General features: G+C 43.6%; 1 protein-coding gene across 3 annotated transcripts in view; it reads right to left on the bottom strand.

Moving 5' to 3' along the window:
- Positions 1-1,340: 1,340 nt before the first annotated feature.
- Positions 1,341-17,175, bottom strand: part of MFSD6 (major facilitator superfamily domain containing 6) — a 70,395-nt gene continuing 54,560 nt past the window's right edge. For 2 of the 3 annotated variants that reach the window (XM_059393066.1, XM_059393065.1), the window contains exons 4-7: positions 7,917-8,078; positions 6,946-7,044; positions 5,319-5,599; positions 1,341-3,399 (exon numbers count right to left, since the gene is read on the bottom strand). In XM_059393066.1, coding sequence (XP_059249049.1) covers positions 3,196-3,399; positions 5,319-5,599; positions 6,946-7,044; positions 7,917-8,078 — 746 coding nt within the window. In that variant the 3' untranslated portion in view covers positions 1,341-3,195. Of the gene's footprint in view, positions 3,400-3,560; positions 3,586-5,318; positions 5,600-6,945; positions 7,045-7,916; positions 8,079-17,175 lie in introns of all 3 variants that reach the window. The other variant, XM_059393067.1, reaches the window with a different exon arrangement.

The raw sequence follows: 17,175 nt of genomic DNA, 5'->3' as shown, positions 1-17,175 counted from the left end.
GCCCGGGATCTTCCTCCGCCCGCGCCGTCCGCTGTGGCCGCTCCCACGGGACGGCGAGAAACGCGGTTCCCGCACGCACCGGCCGCGTCTCCCCGCGCCCGACGGGGCCCCCGGACGCCGAGCGGCGGGTCTGCTGGTCCTTCCCGACTCCTGCGACGCGGCCCCGCCGGCCGCCCGCGCTGACCCGGCCGCTCTCCCCGCACGCGGTCCCCGGAGTGCGTCGGGCCGGACGCTCCCGCTAACCGCGCGCTGGGGTCGGCGCTGCCGGATTTCTGGGATCTGCGGAGACGGAGGAATCCGGATGAAGCGCGGCCGCACGCGCAGGGCGGCCCCCACGTGGGGGCAGGAGCGGCCGCGCTGGGTCCCGGCCGTCGGGCAGGTTCGCGTCTGAGTCCCTCGGGTCCGGCTTAGCGACGTCGGTCCGCGAGGCGAGCTCCGTCCGCTGCGGCTCCGCCGGCCCCGGGGTCCCCGTGAGACACGGGACGGGCCGCGCCGGCCCCACTGGGCCCTCGGAAGGACGGAGGGACGGGAGGTCGGAGGTCGGGAGGTCGGGGGACCTGAGGTCGGAGGTCGGGAGGTCGGTCTCGGCACCCCCCGCGCCCGGCACTGTGCCCGCGGCCCTCCTCGTCCAGGACTCCCGGCTCCACGCGACTGGCTCAGTGGACCGCGGCCGACGTGTCGCTCCCCGCGGCCCCAGCGGCCCCGCCCCGGCACCGGACCAGGGCGACTCGGGCGGCGCCAGCCGGTCACTCCTGCGGCCGCGGCACGATGGGCGCGGGACGGAGCGCGCTCTTCTCCGGAACTGAGGGTTCCCGCGAGCCCCCGGCCAGCGCGGCGGCTCGTCCATGGTTCTCCTGCGGGTTCTGAGGGACCGTTGAGCAGCAGTGAACCTCTCTGGATCCGTGCGGACTCGGCACGCGGGTCGCTCACGCTCTCTGCGGGCCGAGAGTGCATGCAGGACGACAGTAAGACGGCGATGACATCAGCCCGGGCTTGTGACAGCTCTGGGGATTTCCAGGGAGTCTCAAGGGAGGTTATGAAATTCTCAAATTTTAATTTGAATCCATTTTAATATTTTTTAAAGGGTGCCTGACCGGCTCAGTCAGTAGAGCATCTAACTCCTGATCTCAGGCTCCTGAGTTCAAGCCCTACACTGTGCGTGGGCCCACTTAAAAAGTAAATAAATAAATGGCATATTAAAAAATTAATAAAATGCAAATGGTGCTTTGGCAACAGTAAGAACAAGTCAGGAAGTCCACAAACCCATGAAGGCGTCTGCCCTAAAAGGCTAGAAATCACCAAATCAGCCCGCACAGTAAATGTTCCATAACAAAGGCCTGTTGGACTTGGTCTCTGTCATTGCAGAGTAAAGGGCTTTTATTTGGTCACATCTTTATCATTTAAGAAAATTTTAAAAATGATATTTTTATTTCAACATGTCAACTGTGCATTTCCAAAACAGCAGGCTTTTCAAATGAATAAATCAGAACTGTAAACACAAGACACAGTATAAGTTTTTGACTTCCTAAAGTCAGTTTCACAAATCCACATACTGTACATTCATAGGTGAGGTTCAGCCCGTCATCCATTTCTTTATTTCTATAATTACATAAGCATAATAAATACATCTGATTTTAAAGGTCACTTAAAATGAGTCATGGTAATTTACAGTACAGTACGTTTCAGTTCAAGTGCAAAAATAACTATTTGCTTAATTCTATTTCTTTCCGTTATTTTATTTCTAAGCTGTGTTTTGTGGCAAAGCTAGACATCCAAGTATAGAATTTCTTCTCCCAGTTGCAGTATTGGGCAGAAGTATGGTGTCACGGAGAAGCCTTCAGTTCACAACTCACCCTGTCTAACCAGGGTCAAGAGGTGAGGTGAGTTGCTCATCTTTAACTCTGCTCACTCAGTTATCACACATACCAGTACTGCCCTTCATTCGGCTAAAGCAGCAGCCCTCCCCCGAGGCTTCCTCCCGTCCTCAGCTTTTCCCGCGAGCCACCCACCCCCTGTTCTGACGTGGCTGTGATGTTCACAGGCGCACACCTCTCCCTGATCTGTCCAGGGTCTGACAGAGTCTTCGTGGAAAAGAACGCACAGAGATCTGTTCTGTCAGCCATCGGACAGTACAGTTACCGATTCTCATCCTTCCCGTTCCGGCTTCCTGTGCACCACCTTTTCCCCTCACCAAAAACAAAACAAAAACTTACCCATTGTGTAATTTTTAAAAATTGTATCCCTCTCCCAGGCACTTAAATCTTATACTGTTATTTGTAAATAGTACTGTTTAATTAAAGAAACCCTTAGGAATTCAGTGATTTTTTTTTTTTTAAATTCCCTCAGCTACTCAGAGCCCAAATCACTATAAAATTATTGAATAGTGATAGAGGCTATTTACAGTATCGATAATATTTAGTAAACCCTTGTCTGTCAAGCCACAGGATACTGAATTGGTTGGTTGATTTGAAATATTCCCTCCTCTGGTCTTAAAGCCCATTTAAAACAAAAGGCATGTTAAAGCTCAGCTTAGTTTGCAGTAGTCAATGCGGCTTTTGCAAAGAATTGACTGTTTTCATTATATACCATATACATATAAAAATATATTTGCTAGAGATATGCCAAGTTTCTAATGAAACTTTTTCTTTTTTTTTTTTTTTTAAACAAAAGCATATAAGCTAGTAACTTTTAACTGGCTACTTTTTTAAATATGTCATGTCATTTTTGAAACAGTTCTCTTTAAGAGATTCAAAATTATATTTTATTTCTTCCCAGTTTGCATTAAGAACCAAATAATTAGAATAAATAATCAGAAGAGGGAAACTGTATCAGCATTCACCGTGAAACACTTCCTTTCCCTCCACTTAAGTGTAACTGCTGCTTTCAACCCTTACTGCACTGGCAAAGAAGTCCTAGAGTCCTGAACCTGACCAGCCGGGGAGCTGGACGTCTTCACTGAACTCCCATTCCCCTTCTGCGAGTTCCACAGGATTATGGGAGTTTACCTGTTCCTGCCAGTATGTACTGTAGCGCCTGTGTGTGTGTGTGTGTTTCCATGTTGATGAGTTTAGGTGTTTAGAAGCGTATACAGTGCTATGCTTCTCACGGTGAGGCATGTCTTAGGTTCGGGGAGCCTCTCCCTCTGTCCTGGCAGAGGAGCCCGGTTCCATGCAGGGTGTGAGATGAGTGGCGCCCTCAGTGTCCCCCAGCGGCAGGCTGAGCCTGCTGGTCCTCCCTCTCCTCCACACGCTGGGCCACGCTGGGGTGAGTGGGGCTGCTCCGCGTCTGAGATGCTGCTGCTTGAGGAGATGGCTGGTTTCTAGATGGGTCAGAGTGAGTCTCACGTGGGACAGGCCGGACTCCACCAGCTAGAGAATTTTCCCGATTCTCACTGGTCCCCTGGAAGGAAAAAAAGAGAAGATGTTCTGTAGTCAGGGCTGCTTGCAAGTAAATCCAACATTTTTTATATGCCTTCAAGTCAGATATGAGAAACATGGGGAGATCATCCCGAAGTAACTTCAGGGAACAAATAAGAGAGGAATAAAGACAGAACGTCTTACCTTTCATCTCCTTTCCTATGTGCAACTGCCAAAGCCGCATGAAAAACACAAACACTTTAAGCAGACGTATCTTGTGCATGAAGGAACATCACTACCAAAATGCCTAGTATCATGAGGAAGACAATTTACATCAGCAAATATCTACTGAGCCTCCACCATGGTGACAAGTCACTGAGCAAGCAGCATGGAATTGAAACTCGGGCCGTTTGCTGAGACCACAGAACTCAAGAGCTGGGACCACCTGCCAGATGCAAGTGAGGCATCCTCCGCCTCAGAGACAAAGCCAGCAGAAGGTGTCCCGAAATTCAGAATCCTGATGAAATATTTGGGATTTAAAGTGTACACTACAAGTTACACAAGATGGAAATCTGTGCAAGGAAGGGTATCAGGAGCAGCCCTCGGGTCAGCAGCCGTAAGGGATGTGAGTCGGCACGTGCTCCAGCACATGTCCCCCAGCACATCTGTAAGATGCCCCCTCGCCACAGTCCAGGAACATGTGTTCTTAAAAACACATTTTCCTCTGAGTCATTATACATCACTTCAAATAGCTGACTGGCAAAGAAAATGTTTTATTTCTGTGATTTAGTCTGTGATGGATTCTACAAGGTAAAGAAATCTTAATACGCCTTCTTACTTGTAAGAAAAACTAAACCATCCCAGCCAGTTTCTCGTAATCCTAACGTAACAGAACCAAATGTGATGATGATACGGAGGCCCGCCAGGCTTCCGTGAAAAGGAGGACGCGTGCCCGAGTGAAGAAGACTCCACCCTTCGCGCAGCAGATCTTGTCCTTTCTTCTGCTTGGCGTCCCCTAGACGCTCCTCCCGCCCCCAAGACTCTCCTCTCTGACTGAGCAGCATGTTCATGTGAGTTTATAATCTTGACAATGAGCAAGATCGTGCGTGGACCAGGGTGCGTTACGACATGGGTGAGCAATCAGATCTGGTTTACGTTATGGAAATACTACATGTTAGGTTTACAAAGTCATGATAAATTTAATTAAGGTAGTTCAAATTTTCTAAAAGGGAAATTATCCAATTACTCTTTATTTTTGTCTTTCCTCTGTGTCCTCGGAAGCTGCTCTAGATATAGAGCTGACATGACTCATCAAGTCAAAGGATGTGATTAATGTAAACAGGGAAGGAGACTCATTACTTCAGCCGAACTATTCATAGAATTCACACTTGATCGTTTCCAAAGGCAGAATATAGATTCAGTTAACAGTCACCCACACCATTTGAGCAACATGATCTGACTTTTCTCAGGAGGGACCACATCTCTAGGGATGAGGGAAAAAAAATTTTTTTCACGTGAGGCCACCAGCCAAACAACACTTCCCCAAGCTGAGGATTCCTCAGCCTCCTACGGTGGCTCAGGGTACGAATTCATCAGATAGTTACTGAAGTCCTAGCATATATAATGTCCTCACTATAATTTCAGAATTAAAGAGAGTCACAAGTAATGGTATCCCATGGCAAGAACCATATATCGTCACTGGAACTGTCAACACTGAAATTTTAAAGAAATGTACAATTTCTTATATTTATTTTCTTTCTTTTAAGAAATATCTTCTCTGGGAAGCCTTCCTGAGCTCCATAAGGCAGAATTTTCCCTCTGCAAACCGTGCGTCCACATCTGTAACGCCCTGGTCACAGACTACCACAACCACTTGTCTGCCTGCCTGTGTCGCCCCCCAGGCTCCGTAAACCTTGCTGCGGGAGCACCACAGCTGAGTCCCCCTTGGGGGAGCACCTTTACCTGCAGAGGCTGTATCTCGGGGGCGCGGCTGTCTCTCATCAGCTGCACCATCTCTTTAATTTGGTAGAGCGCGTAGACGAAGGTCACCCAGGGAGAGGAGCTGACCCCCCAGGCCGGCTTGTTCACGTCCTCCTGTTCTTCCTGGTGTTTGGTCTTCTTGGGCGGAAGTCTGGACTCCACGCGTGGCAGGACGTCCTCTGCCTGCTGCTGTACCAAGTCGATGGTTGCTATGGGAACCGGACTAGAGGGGACGGGAATCCTTTCCGCCAGCATTGTCTTGTCTGGAGAGAAAATCATGTTTAAATCATTTTTCAGAGTTTTCTACATATTTAAACAAACATAAAAATAAATAAGCAGACAATCCCAGAAGCCCATTCTAGAGTACTTGGCGACATTAGTAACTAAATTGCTGTGTATCAAGGGCCTCTTGGTGCAAGTACTGAACAACAGATGTGATGTTTATCTTCCAGATCTCTTTACAGGTGTTGATAGATACACTATTTGTTTATGGAATTAGTGCTCATTACTCTTAGATATAATTTAATCTGTGGGCATGGGTTATCGTGAATGTGGTCTTAAGCCACTTTTAAGACTGAGTTTTTAAAGATAAGCATCTAAACAGTAATAGCTATTTCTATTGGCCTTTTACTAAAGGTCTGGACTAACACTGTATAATCCCTTTTTTTTTTTTTTAAAGTAAGAAAAATCAGCATTGGTCTTTCCGTATAACCTGTTAGCATTAAAATCTGCCTCTGGGGTTTTGTGTAACAAGCTAGTTTTTCCCTAAGCAGAAGCACTTGAGGTGCCTGAGGCAAATTCCTCTTAAACAATAGGACTCCAGGGGCACTGGGGTGTCTCAGTCGGCTAAGTGTCTGCTTTTGATTCAGGTCACGATCCCAAGGTTCTGGCATCAGTCTCCCTCTTCAGCAGGGCGTCTGCTTCTTCCTCTTCTCCTACCTCTTCCCCCTGCTCATGCGCATGCTCTCTCTCTCTCTCAAATAAATAAATAAGATCTTTAAAAAGGAAAGAAGAAGAATAGGACACCAAAGATGAGCCTTGATCTGGGATCCAAGATCTAAGCAAGAGTATTTCCATCACTGGTTGGTTTTCTTCATTTAAAAAAAAAAAAAAAAGATTCAACTTGTACATTATATTTGATATAACCTCCTTCGTATGAGACAATTTTAATGAGGGTCATGCCTGGGCAAGGGAAAACTTCAAATTTAACTTTTAAGATACTGTTTTTCAAATGAATGTAAAAGTTTAGCAATTAATACCACTCCCATCCCTAGGAGTAAAATTACTGTATTGGTCGAATGTATGTGATTTAAAGTTGATATTCCTTTAGAATGCCAAAGGAATTTAAAACCAGTTCTTCCCACACTACCTTGTACTACAAAACAAAACAAAAACAAGAAAATCCCAAGCTACTTAAAATGACCAGCATCCGTTTCAACATGGGAGATAGCTTCTCCCTCACAGTGGTACACATAAATTCACTGATGCACACCCCTGAGAAAATCTAGCCAGGCGGGTCTGTTAGCACCTCTGGGTTTCTGAGGGCTACATAGAGAATTCTCCAGGGCTTCAGCCTTAGGACCCAGTAAGAGAGAATGGACAGGTTTACCTTCTTCCTCATCCGGCACTGCCAGCCACTGGATCAGGGCAAAAAGCAGGAGGATCACCAGGCAGGCCATGCCGATTCCTCGAAAGGTTGCGGCAGCCCCTGTGGAAACAGGCAGTGCACTCTCATATAATTCCAGGAACTGCCCTCATCCCAAACTGTCCAGATGCCAAAGCCCAGGCCAGAGGCAGCAGCGCTTGGGACGAACCAGAGAAGATGACTAACCGTTGCCCTCATACAGTGGAACAACAGGTCTGGTAGGTGCCAGGAGCCCCAGATGCTGCTACTGGATTGGTCATTCATCAGATTTTAAAACTACACTTATAAAGGATTGTCTCTGAGTGCCTGTTACCATAAAACTCCGCAGTGCTCTCTTCATAAAGACCATTCACCTGCTAAGCAGCCCTATTAATCAGCGGCGGGAACAGCAACGCTCTAATACTGCTAGAAATTCCAGCACCCTGGGCCGCTTTCCCTGGTGGCTGAGCAGTGCAGATGCTTCGCACAGGGTCCTCTCTTCTCCAACCCACTGCGGGGTGTCCGACAGGGAGATCGGACAGGACAGACTATGTTGTCAAGAGAGGCAGTGACCTACCAAAGGCAGCAAGTAGCTAGTTTTTTCTGCAATAACGATGAATTTTCTTTCCTCCAGCATCATGATCAGCAGGTTTAGGGTACTTTGCTCCAACCCCAAAGCACAGGCGCTTCCTCATCGTTTGGCTCCTTTGAGGTATCCGTGTAGCGCCCCATTAGTCTGTCATCGAAGTGGGCACGGGTACGGGCTGGCGCTGCCCATCTTAAGGACTTGAGCACCTGGTTTCACGGTGACGACTACCGTGAAAGTGAGTAAGATTGTACAAATCTGGGAGTTTGGCCTCTGGCAATCTTAGTAATAATCTGAGTGTTTGCTGAGGTGCTGCTGAAGAATCGTAAGTTTTCAAAAAGAAAGAGAAAAGGGGAAAAGCCATTCTTACCAAAGTAATTGACTAAGACGCCTCCGATCATGGCACCACAGCCTCTGCCCAAGCCCAGGTGAAGGCCCTGTAGGATGCCCTGAGCAGAAGTCCTCAGCTCGGGGGGGACGGCAGCGCTGAGGTAAGAGATGCAGGCTGCCCAGATGGCCGCGTGCGTCACCCCTGCAGAGGGACAGGAGAGGGGGGGTCTGATGAGCACTCTGTAGGCCACTCTTTCCTGGAGTGCGGAATACTTCATTACACACACACACACTTATTAAAGATGAAGACTTGATTGCTAGTGTAAAATATGCATAACGTAAAATTTACCAGTTTAACCGTTTTTTTTTTCAGCTTAACCATTTTTAAGTGCATAGTTCAGTAGCATTAGGTGCATTCAAAGTCGTATGCAACCATCCATCTCCATAATTTTTTTTTTTTTTAATCATCCCAAACTGAAACTCTGTACCCATTAAACAATAGCTCCATGTCAGCCCTGGAAGCCACCATCGCACTTTCCTTTTCTGAGTCTGACTACTCTGGGCACCTCCCATGAGTGCCTCCTTTCCCAGTGGAATTGGTACCTGTCCTCTGTGTCTGGCTGATTCACTTAGCAGAGTTTATCCAAGTTGTAACATGTTTCAGTGTTCCCCTCCTTTTTATATTCTCTTGCACGGAGATACACATTTTATCCATTCATCTGTTGCTGGACTTTTTAGCTGTTCCCTCCTTTTGGCTCTCGTGAATGCTGCCGCTGTGAATGTGGGGGCTCGAACCTGCTCTAGCCCGCGCGGTCAGTGGTTCGGGGCGTACTCCCGGCAGTGGAATTGCCAGGTCACAGGGTCATGCTGTGCTCAACACTTTGAGGAGCCGCCTGCTGTCCACAAGCCCTGCACTGTTTTACGTTCCCTGAGGAACAGGAATTAGTTCCAGTTTCTCCACTCCCCGCACTTGTCATTTTTCATGTTCTTTTTTGTGACAGCATTCCTAACGGGCATGAAGTGGTCATCTCACTGTGGTTTAGATTTCCATTCCCTAATGGCTAGTGATGCTGAAAATCTTTTTATATGTTTACTGGCAATTTGTGTATCTAATTGGGAGAAATATCTGTTTGAGTCCTTTGCCCATTTTTTTTTTCGATTTTTAACTTATTTTATTTTATTTTTTTTTTAATTTTTTATTTTTGATAAACATATATTTTTATCCCCAGGGGTACAGGTCTGTTGCCCATTTTTGAACTGGGTTGTTTGGGGATTTTACTGTTGAGTTCTAGTTCTTTATATATTTTGGGTTTTAACCTCTCGCTGGACACCTATTATGACTTAAGATTATTTCCAATTTTTTCCACTATAATTAGTACCATGATTAACATTTCTAGAGATACAGCTTATTATATGTGTGAGATTTGGCTATAATTCTACAAATAAAGTTACTGATTCAAAGCATATAGTGATTTTTATGCCTTTAATATATAGTTCCAATTTGTTTTCCAAAAGAGCGTAGAGACCATTTACAGTGCCTCAATACCCGTTTCCTTATATTGTCACCATTTGTTGGGAGGGAGGGAAGGATAAAGATAAGAGATGAAAGATAATTTTGGTATAATAAATGCACATTGTCTGAACTTGAATCTTTATTACAGCACGGCTTTAAATGTAATGAAAAGATACTGCCACAGTAGGTTTTAGAGCTAGAAGGGTTTAAAAAATCATCTGGTTCTGCCTAGATTAAATCATGAGCTTGATCCCTGAAAAATAATCTCATTTGGAGATAATAGCATCTTATTACACCTCTGTTTTGAAAAACTAAACTGAAAGACTAATATTCATTTAAGATTTAATATGACATTAGTTTGCTTCTGACTGAACTGAAACAATGGACTGGATTTGCCCTCCTTCTGAAACAGTCAAAAATTGGACACAAGAGTTCCCGAGACCCTGGGAACTGGGTGTCAAAACAATGATCTCTGACTGATGGGAAACAAATGAGCAACCCTAGCTTATTGCCTGGTTAGAGTTTAAAAGCTGTAAGGTGCAGAGTGGGAGCAACTGGGTTGAGGAGAGATAGCCCACAGTCTGGAGAGACCAGGACAGCAAGAGTCCCAGAGATGGCAGATGCCAGAGAGGGAGCTCTACAGAGGGAGATCACAGCTATCTGCATGTGCTCTCCCTCGAGCACTCAGCACAGTGCTGCGTGATTTTTGCTGCTGCAAAAGCAAGGGTACAGACTGTCCACAGCCAGGGAAAGAACCACCCAGAAGCATCACAGAGAACAGCACTCCAAACCCATACAGGGCCGGGAAGAGTACGTGTTTCCACCCTAACTGGAAAAACTCAGGATTCCTGGGATTGGGAGAGTACTCAAAAAGTCCTTGTGTTAGTATTATGAAGGAATGGGAATTATCTGAACACTGCTCTGGTCCCACTTAAGTCATCTTCACAAGCAAAACCCAAAGGATCATACTATTTCCAAGTAATTTATCTGTATCCCAGTACAAATCTCAAGTATATTTATAGAAATACAAATATATCCAGCAAAGTAAAATTCACAATGTCTAGCATACAGTTAAATGACTAGAGATGATCTTAAGTGGATCCAATAATGGAATAAACACTTTTTACTGGATACCTAGGTTATATGCCCTATAGTTAAATCATAAAAATAATTTTTATGAGGTTTATATGTTTCAATAATCATTTCAACTAGGTTATTTTTTAACTAGAAAGATGGACTAGATGGTTACAGATAGTATGTGTATTTAATTTCCACAGAAGTCAAATAAAGTATTTGCTTTATCTGACTGTTTAAATAACCAAAGTACCTTAGGTACTGCCAGTTTTCTCAGAACTGAATGATTCCTAGGTAGGTTGTTTTTAAGACATTTATTTATTTTAGAGAGAGTGAGTGAGCAGGGAGAAAAGGAGAGGGAGAGAGAGAATCCCAAGCAGACTCCCCCTTGAGCATGGAGCCTGATGTGTGGTATGATTCCAGGACCCTGAGATCATGACCTGAGTGGAAATCCAGAGTTGGAAGCTCAGCAAACTGAGCCACCCAGGCACCTCTAGAGTTTTAATTATAAATACTGACAAAGTAGTAACAATGGAAATATTTTTAAATATTTCCCTTTATATTAAAGATGCTGCTGATAATTTCACTTCTTTTCAGATACACATATTTCTCCATTAACAACACTAAGGAAAAAACTCAAATATTCTAAGAAATAAGATGAATGTATTCCAAATTGGATTTATGGGTAAAGTCCAACATGGATGTGGAAATCATTTCTTAAAGATGAATCATCAAATACCTGAAACCACATTAGATGATTATAAATTAACTTGAATAGTGAAGCCAAATCTATTGTTACATCTGTGTGTGACCGCTCCATTGCTGGATTTACAAGTAGACAAAGATGGCCCTACTTATCTATGTAACCAAAACAAGGACAAATACATTTTTGTTATAATTCCAGGTCAAATGCAATTCTAGCAGTAAATAGGGTTTCTTTCTTTCTTTTTCTTCAAAATTCTAAGGGTTTTCTAAAACATTGAGTCTTCTAAGATTAAGAAGGATCCATCTTCCAGAAGGATGACTTAAGTCAAGATTCTTTTTAAAGATTCTAAACTGTTCTTAGAATTTTGGGGCTAGTATTATGTGGCAGTTGTAGAAGATTCTCTGTAGTCAGATTTCTAAAGTTTCCTTACTGCTTTCTGGGACTAATTAGATAACTGGGAACTACATTCCTTAAAGCAACTCCGAGCATTAGCTGAAGGAAAATGCAGTAAAGCATACAGTAAAAAATTTTCTTTGGTACCAAGAGCAAAAGAATGAAAGTCTCTGTATGCTCCAATATTTTCCAGGGCACATGTAGAATTAAAAACCGGTTTCTCTGAGATACCTTATTTCAAAATATATAAATAAAAAATCCATACCATTTCCTAGAGAAGAAACTAACAAAACTGAAAAGTCTACAAGATGGGATTGGCTTGATAATACCACATTTATATATAAAACAATTGTGCAGGGCGCCTGGGTGGCTCAGTGGGTTGGGCCGCTGCCTTCGGCTCAGGTCGTGATCTCAGGGTCCTGGGATCGAGTCCTGCATCGGGCTCTCTGCTCAGCAGGGAGCCTGCTTCCTCCTCTCTCTCTCTCTCTCTGCCTGCCTCTCTGCCTACTTGTGATCTCTCTCTCTGTCAAATAAATAAATAAATAATCTTTAGGAAAATAAAATAAAATAAAACAATTGTGCAGTTGTGGTTCTTATTCTTAAATATTTAAACTTCTAATAATCATATTAGTTACCTGAAAATATTGCCAATGTTTTTACTACAGTTCTGGTTTTCTAATTTTAAAATAATAAAAAAGCAATCTAGAAACTAAAAACTCTCCATCATTTTTCATATTTGTAAGGCAAGAAAGAAAGTCTTAATAATTTTGCTGCCCCAAACAACTTTCCTGTAAGATTTAAGACAGCAAAAGATAAAAGCTGAGAAGAGAAAATGCTTCTTTCCACTTTATTTTTTATTAAGGAATGTGAAAAAGTAGTAGATGATTACTCTCTATCTGATGAAATAAACAGACTTATTCAGTGGCATAGGGAAAAGTGTCTTCACACTAGAGCTACACCTTTTTAAACCTTTTAGTATGAAGTAAGTAGGTTCGTGGCTCACACAGCCTAAGAAAAACAGAAGTTAGCCTCGACTGATAACAGTAACAAAGGTACATGAACAGACTCTCCTTGAAATATGTGTTAACCCCTCGTCGGCTCCTTGTCAGGAAACTATTAATATTTGTGAATGGCAATTCAAACACCAACTCACATTAATAGGTGCTTACTGTGTATGTTTGAGTGCAATTCAACCTCATATGTTACCTGACAACTGACTCTCAAAGACCAAACACATTAGTCACAAAAACAGCCTCTCAGTCTTTCCTTACCGTTACTGGGGTCCCTCAGGATCGCCTACAAGGCCCAAGAGAAACACAGAGATAGCTTCACAGCACCTACAACCAAGACCTGAGCTGCCTGGGAATATACTACATATGAAGAACCAAGAACCAGGAGAAATGACGAATATTAAATTTTTTCATTAATGATATTATAGGAGTTTGCTGGGAATTGGGCTGTTTTATATGCATTATCTCATTTATTCCTCCCAGTAATAAGTATTATTTTTTTTCTAATTTTTCCAAAAAAGGAAAGAGAGATTCAAGGCCTTGTCCAAAGTCACACAGACAACAGGGTAGGAGAACAGGATTTGAACCGTATTCAAAGTTATTATAACGTAACTATAGGAATCAACTTTACGAGGTTTTTTGATAATATCAAGCATGTCCAATAATCTGTCAATTTAAAAAAATGTATATTCAGGGCACATGGGTGGCTCAGTCAGTTAAGCCTCCAATTCTTGATTTCGGCTCAGGTCACAAGCTCAGGGTCATGAGATCAGGCCGCACACTGGGTTCTGCAATGAGTGTGTAGCCTGCTTGGGATTCCTTCTCTCCTCCCTCTGCCTCTCCCATTCCTGCTTTCTCTACAAAAAAAGAAGGAAAAAAAAGTGTATTCTTACTACCTACTTCTCCTCTAAAAAGAGCTCAGATCATACGTTTTTTATATGCCCCAAACAACTCTTCACCTTATAATCTTCAACACTGGTGTCTTCCTATAACACAAATTTCAAGACTGTTCAGTCTGGGCCCAAAAGAATGTTCTGTTGCAATAAATGTATGCAGGAATGGGCAAGAGAAAAATCCTTTCTTCCCAATTAGGCAACTGCTCTTTTTTTTTTTTTTTTTTAATTTCTTTTCAGCGTAACAGTATTCATTGTTTTTGTACCACACCCAGTGCTCCATGCAATACGTGACCTCCCTAATACCCACAACCTGGTTCCCCCAACCTCCCACCCCCACCCCTTCAAAACCCTCAGGTTATTTTTCAGCATCCATAGCCTCTCATGGTTCACCTCCCCTTCCAATTTCCCTCAACTCCGTTCTCCTCTCCATCTCCCTTTGTCCTCCATGTTATTTGTTATGCTTCACAAATAAGTGAAACCATATGATAATTGACTCTCTCTGCTTGACTTATTTCACTCAGCATAATCTCTTCCAGTCCCGTCCATTTGCTACAAAAGTTGGTTATTCATCCTTTCTGATGGAGGCATAATACTTCATAGTGTATACGGACCACATCTTCCTTATCCATTCGTCTGTTGAAGGGCATCTTGGTTCTTTCCAGTTTGGCGACCGTGGCCATTACTGCTATAAACATTGGGGGACAGATGGCCCTTCTTTTAACTACATCTGTATCTTTGGGGTAAATACCCAGGAGTATTTTTAATTTCTTGAGGAATCTCCACACTGTTCCCCAAAGTTGCTGCACCAACTTGCATTCCCACCAACAGTGTAAGAGGGTTCCCCTTTCTCCACATCCCCTCCAACACATGTTGTTTCTTGTCTTGCTAATTTTGGCCATTCCAGCTGGTGTAAGGTGATATCTCAATGTGGTTTTAATTTGAATCTCCCTGATGGCTAGTGATGATGAACATTTTTTCATATGTCTGATAGCCATTTGTATGTCTTCACTGGAGAAGTGTCTGTTCATATCTTCTGATGGGCAGCTGCTCTTTGTAATGTAAAATGCTGCTTGGCTTGAGGAAATCACATCAGAACGGCTGGGAGGGGTAAGAACTGACAAGGTACTGGAGAACTAGGATGTTCTGTTTTGTTTTTCTTGCTCTGCCCCTGACTTATGCTCATGAAACAAAACATCAGTATCCCCACAGTGCCCGAACACTGAATCTGTTGTGACAAACCTTACACACTGGCGGACCGAAGCATACATTTCAGTTACTTCAGGGTGCCTCTCGAATGCTAGGATTTAAAAAAGCTCTGAAAATCAACCTAGTGAAAAGAGACTGTTCTTTCTAAAAAAAAAAAAAAAAGCTCCATTGGGCTCACAATAAGAGAGTCTATACTGATTAGGGTAATGACAGCTGTTGTAACAGACAAACCTTGGAATCTTAGTGGTTTCATACATTCGATATTGTTTGTTTTCTGTTTTTCTGCTCAAATGAAGTTCAATGGGTAGGGGTCAAGAGCAGTAGTGGCTGTGCTCCATAGGGTCACTCGGGGACCAGGCTGCAGAGACACCATGCCCTTCAACATCCGGTCACCCTGGGTACCCATATGCAGCTGGCAGAGTGGGGAGGAGAGGACGGCACAGGGAAGATTTTACGGTCTGGGGTTAGGAGTGACACCCATCGTTTCTGCTCACCTCCCGCTAAGAAGAATTAGCCAAATGGTGATACATAACTGCAAGGGAGGCTGGGAAGCAGAGTCTGTGTGTCTGTGAAGAACAAGAAACATCAGGTAATCAGCAAGTGTTTCTGCCAAAGTCTGGGCCACCAACAGCAACGGACCTTCCGCAAACAGTGGAGAATATGCCACAGAACTGTGGACCCCACAGCCACTGGCATGGAGCACCTGCGGGAACGCAACTTTATGGGGCGTGCGACAATCAGTGAGAAAATCCGAAGCTCCCTTATTCCCCCAATGAAGAGCCCCTCAAGAATCAACCTCGTTGAGTTCACTCAGCAGGACTCACTGCACAGCCAGACCATGTGCCAGACCCCTGCTCTGCTTTGAGGACGAGGAAATGCACATCTTCTTAAACCACCTCAGAGTTTATGGTCTGGTGTGTGAAAAGGGCTGGGATTTCTCTGAGAGAGAGACTGTGCTCCTTGAGAACAAACATTCGCAGGGCCTTGACACACACGGGCAGCCGAGCAAAACAATGTTGAAAGTAAGCAGGCAGTGGTCTGCGGTGTGAGGAAGAGAGCATTTGGAGAGAAAAGGTGCCCTGGAAAAGGCTGGAGAAGAGTTCCACATCCCATGTATGAGGGAAAATGAACAGACGAAACGAAGCTTCTGTAAATTCCTTTCACTTTACAATTTAATAAAGTGAATTGCTTTTTTTTTTTAGGTGTGTAAGTGATACAATGTTTTACAGGCCCTTGTGATTTTTACATGCTGGCACCATACCCTCAGCATGCCTTAGAAGTAGTTTTAAGAGACTGCTGCCCAAAGTTTGTTTAGTATCAAGACTGGCCAACATGTATGCTCCAGGCTCAATATCTCCCTGTATCAAGCCTCATGCAAGAACTGCTGTCATATCAAAGACAGTAAAACTTTCACTTCCCAAAGATAACTCTGAGAACAGTGTGCATGACTAGTCATTTACGGCCAGGTTTTAATGCATAACTGCAATTTAATCTCGTAGAGTAGAATCTTAATTTTAAATTTTAAATTTAAAATCTTAAAATCTTTAAATTTTAAATCTTAATTTTAATTTATATTATATTATATTGCCCTTGGTCCTGATTTTGATTTATAATTTTTATTTTACTTTCATTGTTATAATATCTGACATTTACTGAAGGCTAACTATGTGCCAGCTAATATGCTGAGCACTTTGCATGGATTAGGCTATTTAATACTGTTATCAGCCTGTTCTATAGTGTAACAATCTGAGGTTTAGAGAGGCTAAGTATCTTGCCCCCAAACACTTAGATTATTGATAAGGGAGCTGGAATGCAAGACAGTCTAATTCAGGCCTAAGAACTTAATAGTTTGTAGATTAGTGCATATTTTGGTAAGTTATTATGTAATTTATAGAATGAGGTGGGAACATAAATGATTAAAAACACACGTTTTCTAAATGGGCAGTGTTTTAAAAACTAATGTGCAGTAGAGAAAGGATGATATCCTAGAGAAAAAGTTTATTATATTGAAGGTTTAGCTTTTAAATCTAGTTTTCAAATTTTCCTCACATATTTATAAATTTTTGAGATAGAACTTTCTGTATTACTCGAGAGCTCTAAAAATTAGAAAACACAATTACAGGGCATTTTGCAGGAGACTATGAAATCAGGTAGCAGGTCTTCCTCTGTGCGTGTTTCTTTGGCGATTTCAAACAACATAAGCATGTTCGTGTTTGTTGCATTTAAGAGTTAAAACTGAGGAAGTAAAACGAGTGTTCGTAAGATAACCGGGTAGCCGTTAAGTGCTGCAGCCCCTGAATCACGGCAGCTGAGGAAAGGACAGCGACGTGCGGCGTGCGATCCCAGAACAGGGCTCTTGAGGCAGACATCTAAAGCGGATTTTAAAGGAACAAACTAATGCCAGTTGCGAAGAAACGGTTCTGCGGGAGGTTATGTAACTGCAAACCAGCCAAGGCCGAGCGAAGAGTAAGGCCGCCCTATGGTCACTCATGACTGGTCTG

The sequence above is a fragment of the Mustela nigripes genome, chromosome 3 (assembly GCF_022355385.1).
Source record: "Mustela nigripes isolate SB6536 chromosome 3, MUSNIG.SB6536, whole genome shotgun sequence".
Classification (NCBI taxonomy): domain Eukaryota; kingdom Metazoa; phylum Chordata; class Mammalia; order Carnivora; family Mustelidae; genus Mustela; species Mustela nigripes.
This window is presented reverse-complemented; position numbering and strand designations above follow the sequence as displayed.